Source organism: Aspergillus candidus (genome assembly GCF_002847045.1).
Source record: "Aspergillus candidus strain CBS 102.13 unplaced genomic scaffold BDW47scaffold_33, whole genome shotgun sequence".
NCBI classification, from domain to species: domain Eukaryota; kingdom Fungi; phylum Ascomycota; class Eurotiomycetes; order Eurotiales; family Aspergillaceae; genus Aspergillus; species Aspergillus candidus.
The window spans coordinates 107,332-124,693 of record NW_020194038.1 but is presented as its reverse complement, the minus strand read 5'-3'; the positions used below and the strand labels follow the sequence as shown (position 1 = coordinate 124,693).

The following is a 17,362-nucleotide window of genomic DNA, read 5'->3' as shown; positions in this document are numbered from 1 at the left end:
ATAATAGAATGCAGTCCAGAGTGCAATTGCCAGTCCCGCCATCAGAGAAACCATTTCATAACAATCTCAAACAAAAGAACACAAGAACACCGGGTATTACAACAAAAAAAAACCACACAAAGCCCACCAATCCAACCAGACTCAACCCAGCCCATCAACCAACCCACCCCTACCGCGTCCGCTTACTCTGCCCCCTAGGCACAGCCGTAGACAATCGTTTCTGACCCAGCACTGCCCCCACAGCCTCAGCCCTCCTCACAAGCCCCCCAAGCTTCAATATATACGCCTTCGGCGCACGATTGACCTCGGCCTTCCGCTGAACACCCATCAACCTATCCCCAAACTGGTGAAGCGCCGACGCAGGCAGATGCTCCAGCGCATCGAGCACAAAACAGCGCCCTGTTTCCTCGGCAGTGCCAATAAGCTGATGGTACAGGTTGCGGTTGTCCTCGTCTTCGCCGTGGAAGGTCGTCCGGCCCCATCTGTTGCCGTCTAGGGCGTCTTTGTTGCGGTTGCAGATGTCCTCGAGGAGCGTGATGAGGGCTTTGGATGCGCTTTCTGTGCCGTGTGGAGCGCGCGCGATGATGTTGTTTTGAATGCGGTGAACGTTGAGTTGAATTTCGTGGAGGACGGCGCGGACGTCTATGGGGCTGTTGTCGTTGTTTTCAGCGGGGAGGTGGCCCGTCAGAGCGTAGCGGTCGAAATCAGCGAGTAATTTCCGGGACTGTCCTTGAATTTTATCAAAGTAGATAGCTGCGCAAGCGCCGGGGGGCATAGCCTTGCACAGACGGGAGTAGACCGCGTCGTCGTGGGTGGCTAGTCTGAACATAGTGGCTTCGAAGTCACCCTGGACGACGCACTGCTCTGGGGTGCGGCGGTGCGCGGTGTCGTCTTTGAGATCGGGACGGAAATCTTCTGGGAGGATGGTCGGGTTGAAGGCTGTCATGATGTCTTTTACTTTTTGGGGACGGGTCATGCCGCCTTCGGATTCGGAGCGGGTGTAGGGCCAGTTGTGTTGGTCTGCGATCTGTTCTAGTTTCCCGTGGAGGAGGTGCTCGATGCGGGGGTGGCCTGGGGGGTGGCCGTCGCTTGAGAGTGGGATGGTGTTGGAGGTGTCTTGGGGGGTGAAGTTGCTGTGAAGCTGATCGAGAAGCCACTGGTTTGGTCTTAGTATGGCGCTGAGGAATGGCTTTAGCGCAGTGAACTCACGAAGATGTGCTGACACGCCACAGTAGGGCAGCTCAAAAACGTCAAGCAAGTGCAAGTGTAGCCATCCGGGCCAACGTGCACCTGCTGATGCTCTGAGAGCTGAAAACGATAGCCCGTTGGCCATTTGCTGCAAGTGGTAATATCAAATTCGCTCGTTAGTCCGACAAGAGCTCTCGCTTCGGCGTCGTTCTCCAGCTTGTCGAGACTGTATTTGATGCCGGAGCTTCCCTGTATCGTGTGCATTTTAGAAAACACTTCTTCATCGGATTCGCTTTCGTCTGTGCTGCTTTCAATTTGCCCACTGTCAGGACGGGCAGGTCCCTCTCCTAGAGAACGTCGATCAGGCATGTCATTGCTAATCGAGAGCCGGTGCAAACGCTTTGTAGGGAGTGACATGAGAGGATCGATTGTTTGATTGAATAGGACAACAATTCCTTGAATGAATACTTTTGTAGTCTCGAAGGGAACAACTGTTGTCGATTTTGGTAGAGCAACTGCGTGTTCCGAGCCGAGGATTTATAGAGTTATCACGAACCATGGATGAGAGCGGGCAACTGAACCACAGTTACCACTGACTGGCACATAATAATTCGATCTGTATATGCAACCCTACGGTTTTAGAAAGAGAGCAGGTAATTGCGTGCGCCGCACTTTCAGCCGCGTCTGCCTTTGCCGCATCGCCATGGCCCTTACATGGAATCTCGCAGGGCTGCCGCAGACACCAGTATTGCCATTCCTTCAAGGGCACAGGAGAAGACTCGTCATTGCATATCCTACGTCTAGAAACCAGAACCCTAGATTCGTTATCCAGGGTTATCGATTCGTGGCTAGCGGCATAGGAATAGCCTAGACCTCGACGAGAGGAAGGATGCCCGATGCACATGAGATTTCAATACTGTAATTCGAGATCTGTGCCAGATGGTGTCACTATGGCACAGCACTGTCGAGATATCCAGGTTTCAAAAACCGTGCAGCGGGCAAGCAATCCAAGAGCTGGCGCATGAATCCTCGGTCACGAGTTTAGGTTCCTTCGTGGTACGACTCCATTCAAATTGCAACAGACGGGAACTGACACAGGAACCAATCGACAGGAGGATATGCTTCCTTTGTCATCATCCTGTGTGGCGCAGGCGCAGAGTAGATCCTCTTCCTTTGTCTTGACTTCCCTCAAGTAATAATTATGTGTCACGCGCTGCACTCGTATGGGAGTTGCGGTAGCAATGCATGAGGCCTGAAACGGCAGTGTTAAAGGCCATGAGGGTCGGATCATATCTAGACCGTGCCTTACAAGAAGCACAGAGCCACATACTCGGCTTGATTATGACCGACCAACATGAACGGAGGCGTTCCAGTCCTTGTCCCATATCGTGAACTTACCTATGTGACTGTTATGGTAATAGACACTTTGGTACCTAGTAGAGGCACATGGGCGACCTTGTATCATTATCTGACGTGGTAGATCAGACGGCAGTACCCCATAGACGGGGCAGTAGAAGGATGAGGCTCGAATATTGTAGATAGGGAGTATAGTTCGTCATAATATTTGGTATGATGTGTGAACAATCCAGTAACCAATATCGAATAGATCAAAGTGGCACAGTAAGGCTCTCAGCCAATGCGCCACCTGCGGTTGCCATGGCTCGTTGAGGAGCGCGGCGCAGGTACTATTCGGCAGGATTTTATAGGCGTATGATTATCAGCCACAGGACTTACGGGGAGAGGATTCCAATGGGGAACATCATAGTTACCAATCGTTTGTGGTGGTTTTCTAGTGAGGGCTATCCAAGCCTTGTGGGGGCCTGGCACAAGTGATTCAGTGTAGAGCTGGCAGTTTACGTCCCAGTGGCCACCCCGCTGCCTAACGAAACAAGATACAAAGGGCCGATGCGAAACGTAAATGTTGGTGAAGATGAAAGGGGATTATTGTGAATAGGAATGAAGACATTACTATTAGTCAAAAGTACTAACTACTAAGCTAAGACCAATACAATGGAGGAAATTGAACGACTCAACTATTCAAACAATGGGTAGTAAGAGTCCAGGCTGAAGAATTATTCTTTGAAACCAACAGGAATCTACATGTTCCTACTCTTCGATATATCAAAACGCATAACAGTGCGAGAAAGAACATCGTATAAAGGGGTATAAAAAGAAATTCGTAACCTCATGAATCCATCGTCGCCTTTGTGGATGAAACGCAACCTACATTGAGTTAAGTCTTGACTCGGGCGGCATTTCTCTTCTTTGCATCATCTAGTGCCTTTCGCAGCCTTTGCCAATGGTCCGGATCTTCGGACGGGGGGTTGGTAGCGGGACCGACGGTGGGTGCTCGAGGCCCAGGGAGCAGACTGTCGATTGGGTGGTCGGTTTGGGCGGACTCAGATGGAATCACTTGTTCGACCACAGGGGCTTTTCCAATGGACGCAAGGATTTTATTGACGTTGGAAGTAATCTCCGCCGGCCCAGCGCGGATGCTGTCCAGCTTGGAGGCAAGATCATGCTGAATCTTAGCGTCTTCTTTCTTCTTCTCCTGGTCCAGTCTGCGGGAGACACTTGGGTCGGCATTCGAGTATCGTGCCTCCGCAACAGAGACACAGTAATCTGCATTGTTGAGCCCCGAATCCGCGACCCCGAAATCGTGGAGTATGGACTCCGAGTCCTGCCGAAGCGATTCTACCAAAGTGAAAATCGACTTCAAGGTCTGCTCTATCTCGGCATCGGCCAAGCCAGAGGCCTGCAGAGCTGATGCATCCAAACCTGTCACCTTGGCAAAGATCTCATCAATCAGACGCTGGTTCTCTCCCAGTCCGTGCATGATCGCGTCGTCGAAAGAGTCCATGAGCCTGTTCGCGCGGTCATCGCGATCCTTGGCCGCTTCCAGGATGTTCCGTCGCTCCATCTGATCAAATTCGCTATCAAGCTGTTTCAAAGCAAGTGAATCGCCCATGAAAACGAGCGGTCGTCTTTCGGCCTTCTTCCGGCGACGCTCGCGATCCAGGGCAATCCCCAAGCGTTTCTGGTAACGGATCTCTAGCTTCTGATAGATTGAATTGACAGTCTTCATCGTATGTGACAGACTGGACCTGTCTTTGCTCGACTCCTTGATTTTGCTGCTTTCGTTGTCCAGCTGCGCTAGTGCTGAATCATACTGGGTTCGAAGAGACGATATCTCTTCATTCAATCGACCATCCAAGGGATCGAAAACAGTCGCAATGAAGTCTGCTAGTTCGCGCCGTTCTTCCTCTAACTGAGCCCGTGCTTCTGTCTGACGGAATTCTTCCTCCAGAAGATTGATATCGGCATACCCGATCTCCTTGTCGTTAAACAGCGCATCGATATGCGCCTCTGACTCCTCTTGACGGCGCATTCGCTCCTTGTCTAGTTCTTCCCGACGAGACCTGCGAGACTCTTCGGTCGACTTTAGAGTCTCAGCCATATAGCTGAAATTGTCCGGAAAGCTTTCGAGCTCTTTCCTCGTGGTGACATGCCATGAGCTCTCCGACTGCTTGGTGAGAGGCCTGGAGACCATCGAGCGCAGCTCATCCAATGGTCCAGGCGTTTTTCCTTGTCGCAGGGAAGCCGGTAACAGCGAGGGCGAAGATGTTCCTTGGCCTTCGCTCGTCCTATAGGCGACACTTTTCTCTCGGATGAGACCAATGAACGTCTCGTCCTGGTTATCCAGGCCCTGAGATGCCGTCGCGGGACGCGGGATCGGCGCGTTCGCCATGAGCCGTCCGCTTTCTGCAGACGCCTGGCGCAAAGCCGAGTAAGCTTGGTGTGCAGGCCGGTCGAATTTCAGTTTGTCAGAGCCCCTCTGAGGACCTTCAGTGTAGCGGAACGGGGTATATATTGCTTGTGGGGGGTTTGTCGCCAAAGGGGTCAACTCCGGTTTCTGTTGGCTATTATCGCTGGACGGGGGAACCGACGTGGACCGCGCGGATGGGCCATGTGTGTTCTTGTCGGAGCCGTACTTGTGGGAGCCTGGTTGCGAGACAGACCGATGCAGATCCACATTGGCAGGCGTATATAGCCTGGGTAGTATGGGGCGCCCGCCGGGACTGTAACTTCCATTTTCAGGATCTTCCGCTTCCGCAGGATACGAAGGTGTCTGAAAGTTGTCCTCCTCCAGCTCCACCGGTATCAAGCCAGAGTCAATAAAAGGGGTGACGGCATCTGATCGTTCCGCCGGCGACCCCTTCGGGGTCGCTTGTTGCCTGGCGGTGTCCTCTTCAGTTTTTGGGCCTTGTTCAACGTTATATAGGATCTCTCGAAGCTTCGTTTCCTTGGCCATAAAGGCAGTAAAGATCTTAAAGCGCTCCGCATCGGAATCGGCGACCTGTTCCTTATGAAGCATTGCCACAAATCGCTCCAGAGAGGATTTCGACCAAGGCTCCAAGTTCTCGCAAGGATCGGCGGCCTTCGCAGGGGTCACCGGCACCCCTGTATGCACATTTGCGCCACCGGGGGTGGGACTTGGACCCCCCGTATCTATGCGTAGTTGCATGTTCTTTTGATGGCTCGTAAAATCCTGCGTGGGCTTAGGCGTTTCTGTTAGACTGACTTTTTGCCGCAATGGGGACGGTGCTTGGGCCAAGGTATCCGTTCCTGCCCGCACCGGCTGATTCCAGGCTTCGATCAGCCCATCAATGTGCTCTGCGGTCTCAGCGCCGGCAATGTCACTGTACTCGGACTTCGCGCTGTCTACTCGGACGGGTGTGGAGGGATCTTGAGGTGCGTATCCGACTCCCGGGCTCACCGGCGAATACTTGGACTGCATCCCGGTATCCTCATGGGCATGCGCAATCCGGATCGTCGGTGACACATTTGACGGTGGCGTAGCGGCCGCGGACGGATGGGTGGCGGGCGGCGCGTTGGGTACAGCGGTGCAATCCTTCGGGGACAGTGTTGTGGTCGACTGCCGCGAAGGGGTCGTATCCTTTCTCGGCTGCATGGCTTCTGCATCTTCAATGTATCCGTGGTCGGCAGAAAAATGTTCCCAGTCCGAAGGCCCGACGAATCCGGTAAGGGGATTGGCAGGAAGAGCGCTATGACTAGTCTTGGGGGGCACTGGTGGAGCGATCGTGGAGTGAGGAGCTTCGGAGGTCAGTTGTGTTTGGTAAGTCCACGAGGGTTGAGGGGGTGGTCGTTCGGCCAGGTCATTGTACTGAAAAGGCGGCGGAGGTGGGGGCGGGGGCGGGGGCGGAGGAAGCAAGGCGGCACCCGAGTGGGATGGAGGCGGGGCGTAGGGAGTGTTCGCGAACCATGGCTGGCTATGCGCCGGCGGAAACGGTGGCCTATTGGAGTCCAGCGGGCTCACCAGTGGAGACGAGTCCTGGTTTGTACTTGATGGTCGTGGCTATGCGACAGCATGGGTTAGGGGCTATTTCCAGTCGTCACACTCGGTTGGTTTAGTTTCTTCTTCGGGCACTCACCGGCAGTGGTGGGGGGGTTTTGATATGTGGCGGGCGATTAAACTTCACTCCCCACGCCGTGGTGTCCATGCCTGTCCCAGGCCGCTGAACCGGAGACAGGCCTACGCCGGTCGTCGCGGTTGTTTGAGATGCACCGGACATGGGACCATACGTATTCGGGTTGTATGTCGGGACTGAAGTCGGTGGAGGGGATACGGCGTTCAGAGGCCTTGCTGGCTGTTGCGGATGTGGTGACAGACGCCATTCTGGTTGCGATGGGCCAAAAGCCTGCGGACCTGAGGGATTCGAGTAAGGATTGGATCCAGCCATAACTGGCGCAGGCCAAGGATAGAAAATCCAAGAAGAGGGGTATTAAGCGAGTATGAGATGACCGTAAATCATGAAGATGAAGGGATGAACTTAAGAGGGGAGGAGATGGGGAGAGGAATAAACGAGAGGAAAGAGGGTCAAGTGAGAGAGAGAGAGAGAGAGAGAGAGTGAAGATCGGATGACCTGGAGTTGTTGATCAACTGGATCCCGTGATGATCTGCCCTCTTCTTCTTCTTCTTCTTCTTCTTCTTCTTCTTCTTCTTGAATCACTCCCGGTTTCAACTTCTCTTGTTACTTCCCCCCGTTTTGATTTTGTTTATCTTGACTACTGGATTCTATTTTGATTGTTCCGATTATCACTGCTGTTCTCCTTTCCTCCAAAGCAGTGGATCGGAATTGGTTGACTATATTTAGTACGTACTAAAAGGGCTTTAGTGCGCAACCTCCACAGGAACCACCATTGACCCCAGACACGACTAGTGGGATTCCCATCTCATCGCTTCTATAGGCCCGTATAGGGTAGTATAGTGGATGGACTGCTTCACAGTCGGAAAATATGACATGCTTCGCCACTTCTTTCACCCCAAATCCACCGCTCAGAACAAAGGAACACAACCACTACAGACATGGCAATGACACTTCTTTCAAGAACAACCAAGGGTTCAAGATGCTTCTTTGTTTCCCAGATCAGAAGAGTGCTCGCGCGCCGTCCCAGATGTGCCATTCCTTTGTCCTCCATGACATTTCTACGCGCGCAACACCCCCGTCCTGACCCAGATGATTCTGAGTCTGTCTGTTATTATCATATAGCAACCTGTTTCTCTTTCATCGAGTCAATTCTCACTATATTGCAATATCCATCCTATCGGGTCCACCCTTGATACATCTACAATCGCATCCTTTTTTTTTCTTTCTTTTTTTCTTTTTGCAGCCATGGCCGAAGACCCAAGAGACCGTTGGAGAGCAATTTATGAGCGACCTCCACCCTCCGGAGCCATCAAGCGCGCTCCTTTTCCACCGGCGCCCAACTTGCACAGCGAGGTGACCTTTGCGCCGCATGTGTGTCGCGACGATGCGAAAGTGGCTTACCGCTTGTGGTCTCTTCCAGATGGGGAGTTGGGGGCTACCATGGATGACCAAGCTCGCTTTTTGGATCCAGTCTCGGATGAGGAAACGGCGGCCATGCCGATGCATGTCTTGGCCAAGAACGTCTATGATCATCTGATGCGAGACAATTTAATGCCGCCAACAGATGGGGAATGGGAGGCCAAATGGCGGGCGACCGGATTGGACCGAAGGAGTTGGAGCTATAGGGAGATTCTAGACGATCTACGGGGCGACAGGACCAAAGTCGTTCGGGTCCATGGGTACGATGTCCTGACCTCGACCTACTGGACGGTCATCCAGTTGAGAGAGGAACTGGAGAGGCGCGGGGTCCCCTCCAGAGGTCTGAATTCACGCGAGTTACGCGAACGCCTCTACTACCACGAGCGATATAGCTTTCTGCGGCGCAGCGATCTCTCGCACTGGGGGATCACCCGAGGAGCTGGTGCAAGATATACGATCCGACTGGAGGACGGGAACAACAAGCGCTATAATTGTCTCGAGATGTACACCTGCGCCATTATATTGAGCCCCTACAACCCGGCATACTGGCTGAGCAGAGCCTACTGCCACTATCAGCAGGCATTCTTTGACCTGGCCATTGGAGATGCCTACCGCGCGCAACTCCTGTACGAAGTGCTCTTTGACCCGCTGCTGCGGAACCGGCAGTCCAAGCTCTACACGTCGATTTGGCATGCGATCGAAGAGCATATTACGGTTGCTGCGATGGGGAATGATGAACGGGATGTAGACGCGTTGGAGATGATGCGCCGGGGAAACGGAGTCAACTCTTTCATCCCGACCCTTCGGAAGGCCGCCCAGAATATCACCAATCTCAGTCTGCTCGCGCTCCAGGATTGGAACGACCATAAGATTATGGAGAACAATCTCAGACAGAAAGCCATCATGCCGGCGCGTGACTCGGAGCCCTTCACGAACAGGCTTTTGATCGTGAAGCAGCAGTGCCTCGATGACATACGCGAGAGGAAGAAAGGGGCGGGGCCTTTTCTCTTCCACGAGACGAACAGCGGGAGCATCCCTGGTGGCCGAAGATACCCATTTGAGCTGGATGATAAATCCCGCTACGATGACGAATTCGTGGACCGACTGAGCCAACATCTGTTTGCTGGGAACAATCGGCCTATTTGGACGTCGTGTAAGATCGACAAGAGAATGTTTCCCGACGACGCCACTACCACCGATGACCAGGACCAGGATCAGGACCAGAAGCCGGGCCTCGGGGTGTTCGCAGCGGAAGATATCCCGAGTCGAGGTCTGATTTTTGCAGAAGAACCTTCGATGAGAGGGCATGTCCATTGTTCTAGATTGTATGGAAAAGAACCACCGCTCGAATACGACGACACTAGGTGTGAGAATTGCCGTAAGGATATCCCACCCGACACCATGGACAGATATGACGAAATCAAAAACCAGTTGACCGGAGACGATCATCCTGAAGGGTGCAAATGTGCCGATGCAGAGATGACAGTCTACTTCTGCCCAGCACAAATTCTAGAAGATGGCCAATTGTCTTGCGCGCAGATTGCTCGACAACTTTACCATTTTGGGGCCTGCGGAAAGAGCTGGGGATGGCTCCATGATGCCATGCGACCTTGCACATCCGTCTACCTCACGGACGGCAAATACCACTTTTCACACACCAATGAGGACCATGGCACGCTGCTGAGCCTTCTTCTACGAGAGGTGTTTGACGTCACACTCCACAGGCGTGGGCAGAATCCACATCTCATGGCCCATGAGATCGACGAGCTTCTCGTCCTAGAAGACCACCACGATTGGGACTCGCGGAGCTTCCCATTCACCCTGGCAGCCAACATCCAAGTCCCCTTCAACATCCTAATGCAACTAGGGGTGGACATCTTCCGCGATCTCAGCTTCGACACCTGGGTGATCCAAACCGTCCTAAGGAAGCTACTGGTCAACGCCCTCCCGTGGGATCGCTCCTTGCGAGGCACCAATAAACCATATAGAGACAAAACTCTACCAAGCTCCGGAGTGCAGCACCGATGGACAGCGGAACCAGAAAGATTCGTACCCTACGATCCGGACTTCAAAAACCTATATCTCTTCCCTGGGTTCAGCATGTTCAACCATGCCTGCGGGGACAAAAGCAACGCCGCATGGGCTTACGACAGGCAGGTACCGAACCGCGTGATGGTATGGGCCACCAAAAACATCAAGCAAGGCGAAGAGATCCTCCTCTCTTACCTTGATGGGCCGAAGCCACCCGTGAGATCGCTGACTCGGGTCCTGGGCAAACCCTGCGTTTGCGGCGCCGCCCACGATGACAATGGTACATATGCAAGCCGGGATCCCCCGCCTGTCCCTCCGCATATAAACCCTACCCTGGCCCCCCACCCTGCCAAAACCCTCATTCCTGCCAAGGCCGCCCACCCTATCAAGGCCGCCAACCCTACCAAGGCCGTCCACCCTACCAAAGGCCCCCACCCTCACAAGGCCATCAGACCTCCCAGAGCCAAGGCCCTCACAGCCGATGAATTGCTCTACATAGAAGAACGAAGAAGAAGAAGCGAGCGTCAGCGGAACAGAGAAAATCGCGCTGAAGAAGAGGATGATATCTCACATGGGGATGATCCAGATGAAGGGGAAATCTCACAAGAAGATGATACAGGAGAAGGGGAAATCCCACAAGGAGATGGTATAGGAGAAGAGCAACATAATGGGCAGGCTGATGGACAGGCTAAGAGAAAACGTACGAAGGGAAACTCTCCTGCTAGTGGTCGAAGGCCCAGACGGAAAGTTGCTAGGCGGTAACTTTTTTTCTATTATGTTCTATCTATCTTACTTCTAGTTTTTTGTTTGTTCTGCTCTTGTTGTTATTCTGTTCTTGTCTTCGTTCTTGTTCCCATTCTCATTTTTTTGCTGCTGTTCTTGTCCTTGTCTTTTTCCTTGTTATTGCTTCCGTGTTGTGTTTGTCTGTTTGTGTGTTATTGTTACTTATTGTTTTCAATTGCTCATACTTGTGTTGAAACACCACGTCCACATACTCGTATCCACGTAGGTAATTTCATTTAGTTAGTTCAAAGATAATTTAAGTACTGGATTCTAATCATACCACTTCTTTATTGAAAGTCATCACTACTACCAAGATCAACGTACATACATATATACCTACGTACTTGAGTCGTTCAACATGCTCACTGCTTGGCCATCCCCGATGTGCAGCATACCCTGGAGTATACTTTCCACGCCCACGGCAATCGACAAGCATAGGTCGGAGATATTATCGATGCATATACACCTCTTCCGGGTCTAGCTTGATAGTTATATCACCTTTCCTTCAGTATAGGAAGTAATGGGAGCGATTCCAGGGCGGTTTCAACCGGAATCAATACAGTAGGCAGCCGGATCAGGCTAGCAACAGGTAAAGTGCGCGACCCTAGGTCTTCGTGCGGTTCTTCCTCCCACCCCCGGATATCCAATTATCTCAAATGTAAATATGAAAATAAGGCCAGCTCATGTGTCGACTGAATTATCGACACTGATTATCTTCCTTGCAGGGTTCATTATGCCATGTCTGGGGACAAATCCTGGCCAAATCAAATGCCCGAGTCGTCCTGGAAACGCTCCGTGGAGTTCGCGTCATTCAATTCTCCGATCCGATTATCCTGCCATATGCTCCAGCTCCTGCAGGTATCCTTGTATTGCTGCGCCAGGAAGGCCTCGTCGGGGGATAGATTGGAAATATTTTCGAGATCGAGTTGTTTGTTGAGCTCCTCTCTCCCTTCCACGATCTGAAGAGCCAAACCAGCAGATGCATGCCAAGCGATATGGCAGTGCAATGCCCAGACGCCGGGGTTGTCGGACTTCCAGGCAATCACTAGATAACCATTGTTGGGCAGGAGGACGGTATCGCGCCGCATGGGATTGTCGAGTTGGAGGTCGTCGAGTGAACCATAGCCCTGATATGGGTCGGAGGAATTCTTGAGGACGACGAAGTCATGGCCATGCAGATGGATCTGGATACGGGCAGATGCCGGTTAGCCGAATCACAGCGTGTCCCAAGATGAAAGACAGAACAAAAAAACTTACGGGATGATAGGCAGGTACAAGCATGCCTCCACCGACCTGTTTTTCAGCTCTCCCTCCGACAATCAACATGTAGTTCCAAACGTCCTCGCCGTCCTTCATTGGCTTAGAGTCTATAACCGCGGTGTGGTCCCAAGTTCCGGGTTCGAGTTCGTCCACATGATCCACTGACGGCTTTTTGTAGTCTACCCGGGCATGATCCTTTAGAATTTTCCAGGACCATACCTTGTCATCGGGAGCAGAGTTAGTGTCCTTCGTAAGATTCCACTGCCAGACACTGATAGTAGTGTCGGTTATGTCATATACACTGCCGTCACCGAGCTGAGGGATCGCGGGAACGGTCCGTTTGACCACGGGTTCATAATGCACCATGTCTTTACACTCAATGGTGTAATTCATAGGGCTTGTCTCTGGTACAGGCGGCGAGGTTTCATTTCCTGACGAGTACCAGAGAATTCCCTGTCTTGCATCTGGTGGCCGGGGACGGAAACCATTGCAGCCTTCGGCTGGATATGTTCGAATCCAGAAGGATGATCCGTCTGGGACATCTTCCTTTGCTTCAAGGATAACATGATATCGCTGGCCTAGTACATTGTTAGTCGGGCGTGGCATGCTGAGAATCAGACTGTCTACCCACCATTTCCAAGGCGGACATGGTTAGTCTCGAACGGTTGGACCGCCACTAGATCAGTACCGATGACAGTCACGGTATGCCCATCGATGCCGAACACAAAAGTGGTATCCGTCGCGGCGTTGATAAGCATCAGTGAATATTTTTTTCCCTACGCCACGGTAAGAAAAGTCCCTCCCCCCCCCTTGACGCGCTGGGGTACTTAAATCGACTTACTTTCTGCACAGTCTGTGTGTACTGGTTCTGGGGGAACTGTCCAGCAAAACTCCCTATCAACCGTCAACATTCTGATATCGACTGTCTTTCTGCGACTGTCTCGATACACCTACCATGATTGTTTATGAGAATGCTCTCTTGGTTGGGAAAAGGCGGGCCATACTGCTCCATATAGTATTCTTGGAAGGCGGTCCGTTGGTTGTGGTCAGACATTACAAGAGGGTACAGTGGTTCATCGTACTCCGCGGATGTTGGTCCGTGGATGGTCAACGGGCCGAGAAGGCCATCCGAGTACTGCAGACTGTAGTGGCTGTGGTACCACGATGTGCCATACTGAGTGGCATTGAAGATGTACGTGTAATTCTGTCCCGGGGCGATGGGACATTGCGTAACTCCAGGTACCCCGTCAACAAGGTTGCTGTTCAACAATCTAAGCCCATGAAAATGGATTGCAGTCCCATTTTTGACCTCCGTCAAGTTGTTGTGGACAGTGATTTCTTCCTTTCTCAGCCGACCATTCAACTTCGGAAGGGTGGGAGATACTTACTGACTGTGTCCCCCCAGCAAGCCTCTAATGCGAGTTTGTTAGATCCTCATATCGCAAGCTGATTGCGGAAACTTACGAATCCACGGGCCTGGATATCTTCCATCGGCAAGTGGCCTGCTGCGAATTTCTCTCCCATCCCATACCTGGACATCACTTTCAGTGACAGTGATGTTATACTAGATCAGCTGTCAGTCATCAAGGGATTTGAAGAAAAAAGGTTGTGAGGACTCACTTCTCTTGTCGTGCCAATGGGAGTGCGAGCATCATAATCGGTGGTGATGTTGTAATGAAGGTTTGGGTCATCTTTGTGCGGGATCCATTCACTATTCCCGTCTGGGCGCGAGGGGAGATACCCATCTGCCACCATTGCCGTGTAATCGCACTTGATAGGCACACTATTTGGATCCCCGGGGTCCGGCATAGCGCCGGGTGGTACCCAAGGTTCAAACTGCTCGGGGTGAGGCTTCACATGGCCTTCAATCGGTGCCGGTACATCTAGCTGGGGGCCCAGAGGGGATTGTAGGCCTAAGTAATTTATGATTGTAATGAAATACCCCGATAGAAGCATCGTGAAAGCCTTCTCTTGGAAAATGGGTGTTTAGACTAGTGTTCTGATGCTCCGCCGGAGTAGTGCAGGGAGTTATATGATGATGGGGTAACAGAAAATGGGACCATGACATAGACGAATGACATAGACAAATGACAAGTACACTTTGAAATATCGTCCTTTATGCAGAAGGAAATACAACCCGTACCTCTCCAGATATCTGGCTATGACAAGACCTAGAGGAAACCCTTACAAACCTATCTCTTTCGATATCTCGGAAAGCTGCGGAACGAGTTGTTTCGTTGCAGTAAGGCTGAAAGGCTGCCTCGTCTCCCCACCAAGTTTCTAGATCCAAACACGATCGCTCTCAGCAGTGGCATCGCTGCGGACGGTCAGTTCTGTTCGCCATGCTTGCTGGGCACTTCTAGAAGATACCTGATAACTACGAACCCCATGTTATATCACCATTGGAAATGGTGGATCATGTCGAGATTTACATATAGTGGAGTCGCATATGTCATAACGCAATGTTCTTAGCATGTGGTGTAACATGTTTGTTCGTTTGCGGTGCGTGCCACACGGAGTAGCCCTTATGTTGATGGAGATGGGATATTCGCGTACTACGAAGCAAGTTCGTCTCGCAAGGAGTCCTATCAACCTTGAGCCAGCTAATGGAGCCGTAGCTACATCAGTTTGCCTCTCCACTCGGCAGTACGATAAGGTCACCACCTGGTGTGCCAACGGTATGTAACTCTCGTCAGATCACAGCTGGGACATCGTTGAGACGTTGTGGATACGTCGCCAAAGCCCGCTCAAGCACATGGTACCAGTACCCGTCAAGAACCCAACCTTGGGGTTTTAGTCAGCAAGACCGTTGAAGTCAGAATAAAGGTGATGGGGAGAACTTGATATAGCATGGTGATTCGGTAGAAGCAGATGCGAGGAGTTCTTTAGCCGCATTCCAATATGGTGCGAGGCGTAATCATGTGGGTAACACATCCAGAGTTGCATGTGCCCACTTTATAGTATCAAGGGCAATGCCCGAGGGAGATATATCTTTGAAGATGGGTATAAATCGGCAAGTAAGGCATTCATGGAGGCACGAGCCTGCCACAGACTTCAAAGGTCATTTGAAGGCAACGTGGTCATGGGGAAGCATAAACCCAACGACGAGGCCAGATTGCCGTCTCTACGACACCCTTCTCCGCCAAAACCCACGTTGTATACAGTGGCCATACAGCAATGAGTGACCTTATATTCTTTTCTTTATTATGTTCCTGGCATGTTATCTTATATCTCTACGTAGACTTGTATACTGGTATAATCCTTGTCGATTGCGCTAATTTTGTATATCCTAAATCGTCGACTATACAGGATTATATAATTACAGGTTTGCATGGCTAGAATAGTTTGTTTATGCAGGTCTATACTAATGGCGTTGACGTATTTGACATGAGCCTTAAACCCCCATCAAGGCTAACAATCAACGATTTCTAACAATATGTTGGACACTGATCAAGTTTGTCAACCCTACTCCTCAGAAATAAGAGCTGGATAGAGACTAGAACTGAGCTGCCATGCAAGTATTTCCTACGTGATACTTTCTGTGATCAAATCAAGCTTCGCGCCGTCGTCTGCCCAAGACCTTCTCCCAGCCCTCCCATGTCAAAGCCACCATTTAATAAAGCCGCTCATTAACAAACTCAAGGGCATTGTAAGTGTATTTCGCAGCATAGCTCCCATGCACCTCCCAGGAGTCGCCGTCAGTACAGACTCTGTCTCCCTGGTCACAGTAAGACTGGATTATATCGGTATACGGGAGACAGGACAGGTTTTCAGATCGCGGACGGGTCTATTCCGATGTTAGTACTATTGCAGGCTGCTTGCTATACTCAAAGTCCAACTTACCCCCGATGCGCTGGCTGTTCCTAGGTTGAAAGGCGCACCAATGGTATGACGGGGGTTACCCATCCAAACTATTGCCTTGACATGCGACCCAATCTCACTAGACAAGGGGGGTTCGGTGCTGCTGATATTCACGGTGGGATCAGGGCCACCACACATGGCATCATCTATAATCTCAGCGCCCTAGGACAGTGTTAGAGATGAGATATTCGCCGAAAGCTAAGGGATTAGTATACCTACCTGAGAATACCCAACCAAGACAATCTGAGTGTCAGGGCACCTATTCACAAATGAAGTAACTTGATGAGTGACGGCTCGGACCCCTGTCTGAGCAGACCAAGCGAATATATCAGTAGAGCCTCCCTGGGCAGGGTAATCAATGCGTTCGGCTGTTGCTCCAGGATGGGTCTCAACAATCGCGTTCACAAGCTCCTTTGCGAGGCCATAGTCATCTGTTGCAGTCGTGTGGCGCGCCCCGAAGACATGAATGTTGGGACACTCCGGCCGGGGCGTTGCAGTCTCGGCAGAAGCAGCAATAGTGCTAGTGACCAGCAAACTAACCGCCAATTTAGAGAGCATGGTGAAATATGAACGGAAAGATTGTATGTGGGAGAGATGTATTCCGAATACCTTTAAAGTGTGGGAGTTAAGGGTTGTACTCAACACGGGGGATGTTTACCTTATACATGCTAGAAGCATTGGCTTGAGTACACCGGATGTCTCATGGTACTGAGACAATTGCTGGGGCTGCAAGCATGCGGCACTATCGCAATTGAATGTTGTTTACAGGTATGTTAGATTATTTATGCAAGGGTCACCACGACAATGCAACGCAATGAACATGCTTCAACTGTGCTCGGTATGCCCAAGCAGAGCCCGAGCCTCAGGAAGCAGGAAGAACATGACCATGTAGTGTGGACAATCCAGATATCTATGAGGCATTCACAGATCTTCATTCTAAATATGTGCTACATGCCTGCAATAACAACATCCCTATAAGCATGCTAAGCACTTCTCCCCTTGACCATCCTATTGCTGACTTTGTCCAAATAGCTGCTGTCTCAAATCGCGGCGCCGGCTTGAAAATATCTTTCACATTGACCTAAATTTCCATTAACAATAACTGCAGGCCTATCACATGGCTAAAACTACCCCATCTACCCACCTCTAGTGGTTACATTGTATATTATTCTCCAGTGATTGGATCTTGTGATGTGTTCGCTATTATGTACCGTTGACTACCGTACATAGGGCCGCAGCAGCAGAAAAAACCAGCCATGTAGGTGTGTTCCAGATAGTCACCTGCATACCTTACTGCTTACCATGCATATGGGAAACTGTGATTTACGCAGGCTCGTATAGCCTTTGCATAGTACATCAGGTCCTTACAG

General features: G+C 51.2%; 6 protein-coding genes across 6 annotated transcripts; 2 read left to right on the top strand and 4 right to left on the bottom strand.

The window, feature by feature from the left end:
- Positions 1–169: 169 nt before the first annotated feature.
- On the bottom strand, positions 170–1,605 carry BDW47DRAFT_132651 (uncharacterized protein; the record flags this gene model as incomplete). Its single annotated transcript, XM_024817625.1, has 2 exons — positions 170–1,156; positions 1,210–1,605. 2 exons carry the CDS (start codon positions 1,603–1,605, stop codon positions 170–172), a joined length of 1,383 nt encoding a protein of 460 aa, XP_024670653.1.
- A 1,543-nt stretch (positions 1,606–3,148) lies between these two features.
- Positions 3,149–7,083, bottom strand: BDW47DRAFT_108196 (uncharacterized protein). Its single transcript, XM_024813181.1, has 2 exons — positions 6,642–7,083; positions 3,149–6,565 (listed from the first exon to the last, which is right to left on the bottom strand). The coding sequence occupies exons 1-2, from the start codon at positions 6,948–6,950 to the stop codon at positions 3,422–3,424; spliced, it is 3,453 nt and encodes a 1,150-aa protein (XP_024670652.1). The 5' UTR covers positions 6,951–7,083; the 3' UTR covers positions 3,149–3,421.
- A 178-nt stretch (positions 7,084–7,261) lies between these two features.
- BDW47DRAFT_108194 (uncharacterized protein) lies at positions 7,262–7,844 on the top strand. Its single transcript, XM_024813180.1, has one exon. The coding sequence runs from the start codon at positions 7,577–7,579 to the stop codon at positions 7,829–7,831; it is 255 nt and encodes an 84-aa protein (XP_024670651.1). The 5' UTR covers positions 7,262–7,576; the 3' UTR covers positions 7,832–7,844.
- Positions 7,813–10,972, top strand: BDW47DRAFT_108193 (uncharacterized protein). The gene has a single exon (XM_024813179.1). The coding sequence runs from the start codon at positions 7,884–7,886 to the stop codon at positions 10,848–10,850; it is 2,967 nt and encodes a 988-aa protein (XP_024670650.1). The 5' UTR covers positions 7,813–7,883; the 3' UTR covers positions 10,851–10,972.
- A 663-nt stretch (positions 10,973–11,635) lies between these two features.
- Positions 11,636–14,087, bottom strand: BDW47DRAFT_132650 (multicopper oxidase-domain-containing protein; the record flags this gene model as incomplete). The annotated part of the gene is made up of 8 exons (XM_024817624.1): positions 11,636–12,055; positions 12,129–12,709; positions 12,763–12,907; positions 12,973–13,025; positions 13,086–13,469; positions 13,520–13,543; positions 13,596–13,695; positions 13,752–14,087. The coding sequence occupies 8 exons, from the start codon at positions 14,085–14,087 to the stop codon at positions 11,636–11,638; spliced, it is 2,043 nt and encodes a 680-aa protein (XP_024670649.1).
- A 1,657-nt stretch (positions 14,088–15,744) lies between these two features.
- Positions 15,745–16,550, bottom strand: BDW47DRAFT_127010 (acetylxylan esterase precursor; the record flags this gene model as incomplete). Its single annotated transcript, XM_024816658.1, has 3 exons — positions 15,745–15,918; positions 15,975–16,154; positions 16,212–16,550. The coding sequence occupies 3 exons, from the start codon at positions 16,548–16,550 to the stop codon at positions 15,745–15,747; spliced, it is 693 nt and encodes a 230-aa protein (XP_024670648.1).
- Between the last annotated feature and the right edge of the window lie 812 nt (positions 16,551–17,362).